Here is an 11,076-nt window from a genome sequence, read left to right on the forward strand (position 1 = left end):
GATAACAGAGCTCTTTCAGCTGAATCTAGACTATTATTATGTTTTTAGTCTAAATATGTGACAAAATTCTATTTCAACTTAACTTTTTAAACTAACAATTAAATTATAATAAATTTTACAAACTTTTGAATTTTTTTAATGGTTTTTATATTTTTTAATTTTGTATTTTTTTTCACAAATACAGTGCTAATTTTTAATTAAAAATTTAATTATAATAAATTTTACAAACTTTTGAATTTTAAAAACATTGATAATATTTTATTTTTAATTTTTTCACGAATAAAATGCTTTTCATATGAAAAATATATACATTCCATCTATTACATCAAAATTCGTCTTATTACTTAAAACTAAGTAGAGAGTTTCATTCATTCTTCCCAACCGATATAATTGATTGACTAACAATTTAAATACTTAATATATCAAAATTAAATATTTAATTTTAACATTATGAAAATACTAAAAACTATAAACACTAAAATATTTACATTTTGACATTACAAAAATGCCAAACACTATTTTGGCATTATTAAATACTAAACGCATGATACCCTTGATACATATTTAAAGGGGCCAAATACCTAAAGCCAAAGAACAATCCAGCTTAACACAATACTTCAAAATTAATTAATTTTAAAATATAAGGAATGACAAAATGGATACATCACTACAAATTTAAATATAAAATACATGGAGAGAGGGGCCAAATAGGGTTTTAAAGCATTTGAATTCCAACGACTAAGAGACTGACAACGTGGATACATCACTACAAATTTAAATATAAAATAGAATAGGGTTTTAAAGCATTTTAATACCAACGACTTCAATTTTCTTCCCCGAAGAGGGGGTTTAAAAAAAATTACTTATTAAACCCCTCTTCGTGGAAGAAAATTGTAGTTGGAATTCAAATGCCTTAAAACCCCATTTGGCAGAGAACCTTTTCTATTTGAAAAAGAATTTCAATTAACACTGGAGATCTAGAATTATGACACTGATCCACTCTGTCCATGTATTTTATATTTAAATTTAAATTTGTAGTGATGTATCCATGTTGTCAGTCTCTTGACACAGAGTTACATTAATGGTGGGCATAGTGAAAACAATAAAATATGAACGGGTTAATTTGATCCATTCTTTCTTTGTATTGTAAAATTAATTAATTTTGATGTATTGCGTTATCCTGGATTGTTCTTTGGCTTTAGCTATTTGGCCTCTTTAAATATGTATCAAGATGATATCATGGGTTTAGTATTTAATAGTGTTCAGTGTTCAAAATAGTGTTCAGTATTTTCATAATGTCAAAATTAAATATTTTTGTTTAGTATTTTTATAATATTAAAATTAAATATTTAATTTTTATATATTAAATATTTAAATGGCCAGTCAAACGATTATATTGGTTAGGAGGAATGGATGTAATTATCTTCACTCAAATTCAATTCTGGCAAGTAATAGGATGAACTTTGATATAATCGATGGAATGTATATATTTTTCCTATAAAATATATAGCATTTTATTAGTGAAAAAAAATAAAAATGAAAATTTATTAATGTTTTTAAAATTCAAAAATTTGATAAAATTTATTATAATTAAATTGTTAATTGAAAAATAGCATTGTACCTGTAAAAAAAAGATACAAAATTTAAAAATTTAAATCAACAAAATTTAAATTCAAATATTTGTAAAATTTATTATAATTTAACTATTAATTTAAAAAGTTAAAGATTAAAGAAGTTAAACTGAAATAGAAATTTGCCACATATTTAGATTGAAAACATAATAATAAATAAGAAATGTGTGCACCTAATAGCATTTGAGTGGTTTTTCATGGAACAAATGACCTATATTAAATTGGATCCTAGGTGAAATTGATATTGTATTTTTGGTTGAAACTTGAGAGCATGAAGAGTCTATGGTCCTTAACATTGAAGAATTTGTCTTGTGGTTACCCTGGAAAAAATACTCCAATAGAGGGATTGCAACCATAGCTTGCTACATAAAAATGAACACTTCTCCTCACATTCGACATCATAAGAAAGATTCTCTCAACCAATACATTATTGAATTAAGATTTCAGATGTTAGTGCTAAGAAGAATTATATAACAATATGTTACTTTGCACATAACAATTTTACTTTCTATGAGAAAAACAGCCTAGATAATTTTTTTCCTACAAAATCTTATAACAAGATATTTACAACATGAGAAATAAAGGTAGTGGAATCCTACTAGGAGATTCTAATGCTAGAACCACAACTAATCAAACTACTCTTCTAAGAAATGATTCCAACCCTTAAGCCTCTTTAGCTAGATGAGGACCTTGATTTAGCTAACAAGTACAAAAGAAACTCTTAAGATCTATCTGAGAATTTATAAATGTCCATATCAAAGTAATCCCTCTAACTATAAAACCATTATGATTAGCCCCATCTTAACCAAGTTATACAAAAGTATTATAGAAAATAATATCAACGTATGGCTTTAAAGTCATGTAAAATGATATAAAGGCTAAGCTAGTCTTAGACACTATGCTTTGGATCATTATGGAGGAGTGTCACCATAGTAAAACCAATCCCCTTCATTGTTTCAATGATTTAAAAAAAAACCTTTGGCATTGTGTCAAGGATCAACCTTTGAAATAGGTTAGAAGAGCGAAAAGTTCCTTTCAAGCTAAGCGTTGTTGTAGTGAGGCTATATGAGAGTGTTATTTCCAAGTTTAAGAACCTTGAGGGCAAGTCATCTACACGTTTTCTAGGGGATGTATTGGTGTAAAATATTTTTCTTTGTTTTTCAATAGCGTAGAGTAGCGTAAAACTAGCATGATGTGATTACACATACATTTTATGGTAATAGTTTAGGTTGTCCTTGTTTTATGTATCGAATATAATTAATTTTATAAGATAAGTGCTTTTTAAAGTTTTATTTTAATGTTTTTTTAGTTTTATTTTGTGTTTATAATCCCTTGGGTTTATTAATACCTTGGGTTTATAATATGAATCTTGAGGTTTATAATATTAATGTTAGGGTTTAATGTTTATTTTACAATTTATAATATTTATGTTAGGGTTTATATCCCTTGGGTTTATAATATTAATTGCTTGGGTTTGTGACAATGAATTTCTCATTATAGAAGTCATTCATGGTCAACCATGGTCCAATGCCACATTGTGACAAAGATTATCTCAATATGAAAATCAACCATGGTGAAACATGGTCAATCATGGTCAACCATGGTCAATAAACATGGTCACTTTGTGACAAATATTGTATCATGGTACAACATCTTATTATCACAACCATACTCAACCATGGCCCAAAATCTCATAATGACAAAGATTGTATCAATATGAAAATCAACCATGGTCAACCATGGTCCAACATCTCATCGTGACAAAGATTTTCTTGATATGAAAATCAATCAAGGTCAACCACGGTCCAACTTTGCATTGTGACAAAGATTGTCTCAATATGAAAATCAACCATATTTATTCAATGGTTTATAATATTTATCTTAGAATTTATATACCTTGGGTTTATATTATTCCCTTGGATTTTTAGTATCAATATCTTCAGTTTATTACTCCCTTGGGTATATAATATCAATCATATTAAACCATGGTCAACCATGGTTTATAAAATCAATCATGGTGAACCATGCTTAACCACAGTCCGATGTCACATTGTGACAAAGATTGTCTCAATATAAAAATCAACCATGGTCTAATGTCGCATTGTGACAAAGATTATCTCAATATGAAAATTAATCATGGTCAACCATGGTCCAACATCCAACCATGGTTCATAAAATAAATCATGCTCAACCATGGTCATACATGGTCCAACGTCGCATTGTGACAAAGATTTTCTCAATATGAAAATGAACCATGGTCAACTACGATCAACCATGTTTATTTTAAGGTTTATAATATTTATCGTAGGGTTTATATACCTTGGGGTTTTAGAATTAATCATATTGTCAACCATGGTTAAATGTCACATTATGACAAAGATTATCTCAATATGAAAATCATTCATGGTCATCCTTGATCCAATGTCGCATTGTGATAATGATTGTCTCAATATGAAAATCAAACATGGTAAACCATGGTCAACCATGTTTATTTTAGGGTTTGTATTATTTATCTTAAGGTTTATATACCTAAGGTCTATCATATTAATTCGCTGGGTTAAATATTATTCCCTTGGGTTTATTATTTCCTTGGGTTTATAATATCAATCCCTTGGGTTTAATAATATTAGGGTTTATATATCTAGCGTTTATAATATTAATCCCTTTGGCTTAATATTATTCCCTTAGGTTTATATTCCCTTGGTTTTTAGTATTGATCCCTTGCGTTAATTATTCCTTTGGCTTTATAATACCAATCCGTTGGGTTTATTAATCGAAGGGTTCATATTCCTAGGGTGTAATGTTGTTCATATTTGTAGGGTTCAATCTGGGGGTTCATATTCCTAAGGTTTATAATATAAATCCCTTGGGTTTAATATTATTCCCTTGGGTTTATAATATCAATCTATTGGGTTTATTAATCTAAGCATTTATATTCCTAGGGTATACTCTTATTCAGAGGGTTTACAATATTAATCGTTGGGTTTAATATGTATCCCTTAGGTTTCTAATCATGGTTGACCATGGTCAACCATGGTCCAATGTGTCATTGTGACAAAGATTTTCTCAATATGAAAATCAACCATGGTGCAATGTTGTTTCGTGAAAACAATTGTCTCAATATGAAAATCAATCATGCTCATCCATGGTCAACCATGGGCCAACGTCGCAATGTGACAAGGATTATGATTATTGTACATGAATCATGGTCAACCTCGGATTTATAACATAAATCCCTTGGGTTTATTAATCTAAGGGCTCATATTCCTAGGGTGTAATATTATTCATAAGGCTTATAATATTAAACCTAGGGTTTAATAAAAACCTCTTAGGTTTATAATCACGGTCAACCATGGTCCAATGTCACATTGTGACAAATATTGTGTCAATATCAAAATCAACCATGATGTTACGTCGCATTGTGACAAAGATTGTCTCAACCATGGTAAACATGGTCAACCATGTTTAGTTTAGGGTTGTAGTATTTATCTTAGGGTTTATATACTTAAGGATTATAATATTAATTCCTTGGTTTTAATATTATTCCCTTGGATTTTTACTTTTAATCATTTGGGTTTATTATTCCTTTGGGTTTATAATATCAATTTGTTGGGTTGATTAATCTTAAGGGTTCATATTCCTTGAGTGCAATGTCATTCATAAGGTTTATAATATGAATTCTTGGGTTTAATTTAAAACCCTTGGGTTTTATATCTAAGAGTTCATATTCCTTTTGTTTATAATATAAATCCCTTGTATTTATAGTCATGATCAACCATGGTCCAACATCACATTGTGCCAAAGATTTTCTCAATATGAAAATCAACCATGGTCGAACATCGGATTTTGACAAAGATTGTCTCGATGTGGAAATCAATCATGATCAACCATGGTCCAATGTCGCATTGTGAGAAAGATTGTCTCAATATGAAAATGAACCATTGTCAACGATGGTCAACCATATTTATTTTAGGATTTATAGTATTTGTCTTAGATTTTACATAGCTATGGTTTATAATATTAATTTTTTGGGCTTAATATTGTTCCTTGGATTTTTAGTATTAATCTTTAAATTTATTGTTCTCTTGAATTTATAACATCAATCGATTAAATTTATTAATCTAAAAGTTTATATTACTAAAGTGTAATATTGTTCATATTTATAAAGTTCAATATCGTTTATTAATCAAATTTTATAAATATTTAAAGTGTAATATTGTTCATATTTATAAAGTTCAATATCGTTTATTAATCAAATTTTATAAATATTTTAATTAAAATTTTATTAATTTACGTTTACGTGTAGTAAAACATCTTACCTTGCAATTTTCCTCTCTTCCATTTTTTCCGGCTTTTTAATTATAAATTAAAAGTTTTCGTGCCAACCACCACCAATACATTTACGAATTAAAATTCCAAGTTTGAAAATGCTCTCTAGTTATAAGTTTCAATTTCTTCATTATTTAGACGAAAGCACACTTATAATAATTTATTATCTTGGAGCGAATTTTTTTCACTCCATATTGTTTTTCAAATGATTATTATAACGTTAATAAAAACGTGATGATATTAATTGATTGATTAATATTAGCTGACTAATATTTATTAGTCAGTCCATTGCATTTTTTAAAATGTAAAATCGATGAGATTTCAATATTAAAGGCAAAGAATATATATAACCACTTTGTTGTTGGGTCACCCTCGAGGACTGTCCAACTTAATGCAATCATAAAAGTTTTTTCGAAGTCTCGTATTATTTATACACAACCCTCGAAAAAGAGATAGACAAATGATTGCTTCGCTTAGAAGTAACTCATAATCATTTAAAAGGAAAATTGTGCTCCAATATGACCACATAGCATGGGTGGAACGCTGTTCCATTTTCTTCTTTTGCATAGTATTCTTGATAGGTTCTGCCTAGTCTAGGATTGGGCCTCGGGAGGGGTCCATTTCCACCCGGATGTTGGGATTGGATGGAGAGCCCTCTAGTTGCAGTGGCAGGTTACTCTTCTTTTCATATGTTGTCTTTGTCCTTGTAAACTTGGCAGGTTACTTTTCTTTTCATATGTTGTCTTTGTCCTTGTAAACTTGGCAGGTTATTCTTCTTTTCATATGTTGTCTTTGTCATTGTAAACTTGATGTAATAAACACCTTTGCACATTAGCTCAAATTTATTTGTAGTGATTTTAAGTGCATGAAGGATATCTTTATGGGTTATTTGCAGTTTCCCTAGGACTAGCACTACCATGGTTTTCATTACCTACCATGGTTTTCATTACCTAGTAAGTTTGAATAGTCTTAAAAAAATTGTAATGGTTTGTGAGTGGAATGGGTTCTATATCTAGCCCTTTATCTCTTTCATGATTCGGTACTTCAACACCTCTTTCTTTTTATCAACAACATGTTTCTTTAGTTCCTTTATGAATCCTTGTGCCTTTAGTGACTATAATAACATTCCTCCAACATTAAACTTGACGTGCTGCACAAAAGGGATGAGTAAGGTGGGAAGAGGAGGTGGCCTTGCTTGTCTACCTATGACCTCTCTTTGCAACCTTATCCCATATTTTGCACCATCATGCGTTGAGATCCAAAATACCACACCACAAAGTCACCTAGCCACATCCCTACCACTATCATTACTAATCTATTGCATTAAAGACATGGGGACATAAGTGAGTTTTCTAGTAAATCATTATCCCAACCATTGAGCTTGGGAATTGCTAACTACTAAGGCTAATGAAGTACATTAATATCAAGTTTGAGAATTGCGAACCACTAAAGCTAGTGGAGTACATTAATATTGTGTAGAAAAGAAACCAAATTATAAACTATAATGATGAGGAACAAAAACCTGAAAGCATTTATATCTTTGTGTTGTAGCCATGTTGCCCCATAATCAATTGCCCTATTGCGTAGTCTAATGAGGTCACAAATTTGCCTGAAGAATAGTGGAAATTCTAGTATGATTTTAACAAAATCCGATATAAATTTTTGGAAATTCAGATTACAATTTTCAAACTTCAAAATTTTAATTGCACTGAAGGTTTTTGATGATGTTGAATCCATTTCTACTTTCAAAAATACAATTCAAATAATTAACAAATTATTTTTTTTGAAAAAAAAAAACAAATTCCAACCACAACATAACAACAGTGGTCCAAATTTGTAGCATCCCTAGAAAATGGCATTGCTCTATTCTCCTGAGCTTTCGATGCTCCTCATTCTACCATCATTCCACCCGCAATAGGAAAACATCCCTGCATAGGTCCAATCATAACTTGGCATCATCATCCCTTGGTCACGAATCATCATCCCTTGGTCCTTGTAGACTAGTCTTTTGGATCCTTCATTCCACCCGCAATAGGAAAACATCCCTGCATAGGTCCAATCATAACTTGGCATCATCATCCCTTGGTCACGAATCATCATCCCTTGGTCCTTGTAGACTAGTCTTTTGGATCCTTCGCAACTTATTAACCCCTGAAGGGGGGGTTCCTCTTCCTTTTCGTGATTATGCTACACGATAGAGCTAAACTCCATATTCTCCTTCATCCATTAAACATTATTTCTTAACATAAATATTATAGTATTGTTTTTTTTCAAATAATTATTTAATTTTGTTGATTAATCTTTCTATTATGTTGTCATATGCTATGCTTTTGTTGATTTGGTAAAAGTCAAGGTGTTATTATTTGAAGAACGACTGTGTCTAAAATTTGAATGGTAAGGTGCGGAGGAGGTTCCACGAGATTCAAAATTAAAGACAACCGTTGAAGCATGGTTGTTGACTCGGAAGACCGTGGGGGAGGCTGAGGGTGAGCGAGCTTTTATGGAATCTTTGACCCCATTTATAAGGGAGAGAGGGGTTGATGTTAATCTTGGCATGGTTGAATTGAATAGAAAAACCGTATTTGACACTTGGAATTCGCTGTCTGCCAACGAACATATAATCCGATTTTGATTTTGTGGGTGGACAAACTCAATACTATATTACTATTTTGACTGAGACAACCCACAGGCAAACTGTATTCATTACCCGTCTCGTACCCGGCACCCGAACTTTCCCAACACCGCAGACGAAGGCCATGCGAAGTGTCGTGCCTTCTTTACATACGCACTTATCTCCCGCCTACGTTGTTCAGACCGGATTCCAATTCCCTTCCGGATCCTTCCCTTTTCTCATATTTCATCTCGATCCGCAACTCCTGAAACGTTTCAGACATTCAGTATGGCGATAAGTCTCAACCCTTCGGAGAAAACTTCCGCGATTACATTCGGCATCTATAAGCCTGTCAGTGGCTACGATATCGATGACGCAGTGCGGCACATTAGGGCTGCCATTGCCTCCGCCGAGCAGGCCGGTAGTGTCAGGGCAGCCATTCTTTCCAGCGTTAATGGCTCCTGGGTACTATTAATTAACCCTCGCTCTTTTATTCTTCTTGGTTATTGTTAGAACTGTGTAATGATATAATCCGTCCAACCCCCAGTCCGTCTTCTTCTTGGCTATTCTCGGTTCTTATGGTTGGAGATTTCCCCTTTTTGGCTCTTCATAAGAATTTCTCAATTCTTATGGTGGGAGATTTCTGAAAGAAAACTGTGTAATGATTCAATCCATCCAACATTTCAGATAATTTCTGCACCCAATTAAATTTAATTTAATGTTTTTATTTGCGATCATGCAGGTAGCAGTTTTCTGTGATTGGAGAGGTTCTGCGCCGAGCCTATACGATTTGAGCGAGAAGGCAACGGCCGTTCTCAGAAAGGTGGACTGCGGTTGCTTCCATTTGATCTCATCGGAGCCGAGGGAGGCTTCATTTTCGAGGGTATCAGTGGGGGACATAGTAAGCGTGCGGAGAATATACACAGACATGAAGACGCAGGAGGTGCTCGCTTACAGCTGCCTGGCCGTTATGAAGGCATACTTTGCACAGATAAAGGGGGTTCTTTCCTGCGCCTTTTATAAGTCTGATGACGGGATGTTGATTGTGGGATTGGCCACATGGGACAACGCCGCCTCTGCCTCCGCTCTCTTGGAGTCCTGTGGAGGTAGCCCCGGAGACGCCTACTGGAGAGACTTGAATGCCAAAAGGCTCAAATATGAGGTCTGCCGGGTCGTTTATGTTACCAGAGAAGCCGCCGCCGCCTGAGCGGAAGGGTTGGGAGTTTGAACAGAGTCCTCGCCCCTGTATTTCAGAGATGAAAGAAATGTGTGAGGGTTAGGCGAAGTCATCGCCCACGTCAACGACTAGTCTGGTATACCTGTCAAATGGCGGACACCTGTGCAATTGCCTTTCTGGTGGGTCGTTGCTCATTGAAATTCATTAATATAATACCAAACCAGTGCAGGAAAGGGAGCAACTGGAAGGTCAGGTTAACCCAGGCCATTTTTTTTTTTTTTGTATTTTTGGGTCGAAATTCTTATTATTCTTATGTACAAATTACGCGGAGACTCTCAATATAGTATGGATTTATCCCATTAAATTTGATAGTTCATGTGATCTTTCTTGGTCCACTTCGTGGTTTATAACTTTATGGGCGTTTGAAATTTGATACGGGTAGATGAGGTTGTTAATTTTTTTAACGTAACAAATTGTGTTTGGAGCAGTTTTCAAGTGTATATAGTTTTGTTTAGGATTATTAAATTATATTCTTAAAATTAATATTTTAGAATAAAAAAATTATCTATTTATTATTTTTTAATTTAAATGGGGTATAAAACGCTATGAAGATCATGCTTTTGTGCCAGTCTGGTTTTATTCCCAAAAATGTTTCATCAAGTTTCGCTTTCTCTCAATCCACCTCAAGTTTAAAATTTCTCTTACCAATTGCATGCGAGCGACAACACTCTATTTGTGATATTCGATCAAATTTTATTTAAAATTTATGGGAGTTATTTTAAAAAATTTAAATTAAATTTTATCAATTATTAAGAAATAAAATTAATAAAAATATTTTAGTTAATAAAAATAATTTGAAATGAAAAATATTGATTAGTAAATAAAATTAACATAGTTATATAATTTAAATAATTGGTAAATGTTTATAGACATCAATCTATAATAAACATCAAAACATTTCATTATACATTTCAAATTGTTAAAATTTAAAAACATATAAAAATTAACTAAATTATAATTTTATTGTTTTTATAATTATTGATAAAAATAATTAATATATAAGTTAAACATATATATTAAAAAATATGCAACAAAATTTTTAACAATCTAAATTCATTTCATAGAGATTTTTTTATTTGTAAATAAATTTTGTTACAATATCATGAATCAATACCATATCTATAAATAATTATTTTAATTTCATATAATAAATAAATTTATTTTAACTTTTACATTTAAAATTTTATAAAAATTAATTAAATATATTAATAATATAATATTAGAATTTAATTAGAAAATATATTAAATTTTATTTTTGGTCTTTAAGA

General features: G+C 31.6%; 1 protein-coding gene across 1 annotated transcript; it reads left to right on the forward strand.

Annotated features, from left to right (window-relative positions):
• The first annotated feature begins 8,660 nt into the window (after positions 1–8,660).
• LOC149170800 (uncharacterized) lies at positions 8,661–10,119 on the forward strand. Its single transcript, XM_089427358.1, has 2 exons — positions 8,661–9,036; positions 9,314–10,119. The coding sequence occupies exons 1-2, from the start codon at positions 8,860–8,862 to the stop codon at positions 9,776–9,778; spliced, it is 642 nt and encodes a 213-aa protein (XP_089283484.1). The 5' UTR covers positions 8,661–8,859; the 3' UTR covers positions 9,779–10,119.
• Positions 10,120–11,076: the final 957 nt, after the last annotated feature.

Source organism: Pinus tabuliformis, chromosome 4_2, assembly GCF_031772625.1.
Source record: "Pinus tabuliformis cultivar Carrire ecotype Pingquan chromosome 4_2, CPIR1, whole genome shotgun sequence".
NCBI classification, from domain to species: Eukaryota; Viridiplantae; Streptophyta; class Pinopsida; order Pinales; family Pinaceae; genus Pinus; species Pinus tabuliformis.

What these genes read in the sequence shown, in the direction of transcription:
- LOC149170800 (XM_089427358.1), top strand. Translation starts at nt 8,860, where the DNA reads ATGGCGATAAGTCTCAACCCTTCGGAGAAAACTTCCGCGATTACATTC. An exon ending in CCAGCGTTAATGGCTCCTGG is followed by an intron (nt 9,037 to 9,313) that starts GTACTATTAATT and finishes GCGATCATGCAG; the next exon opens with GTAGCAGTTTTCTGTGATTG.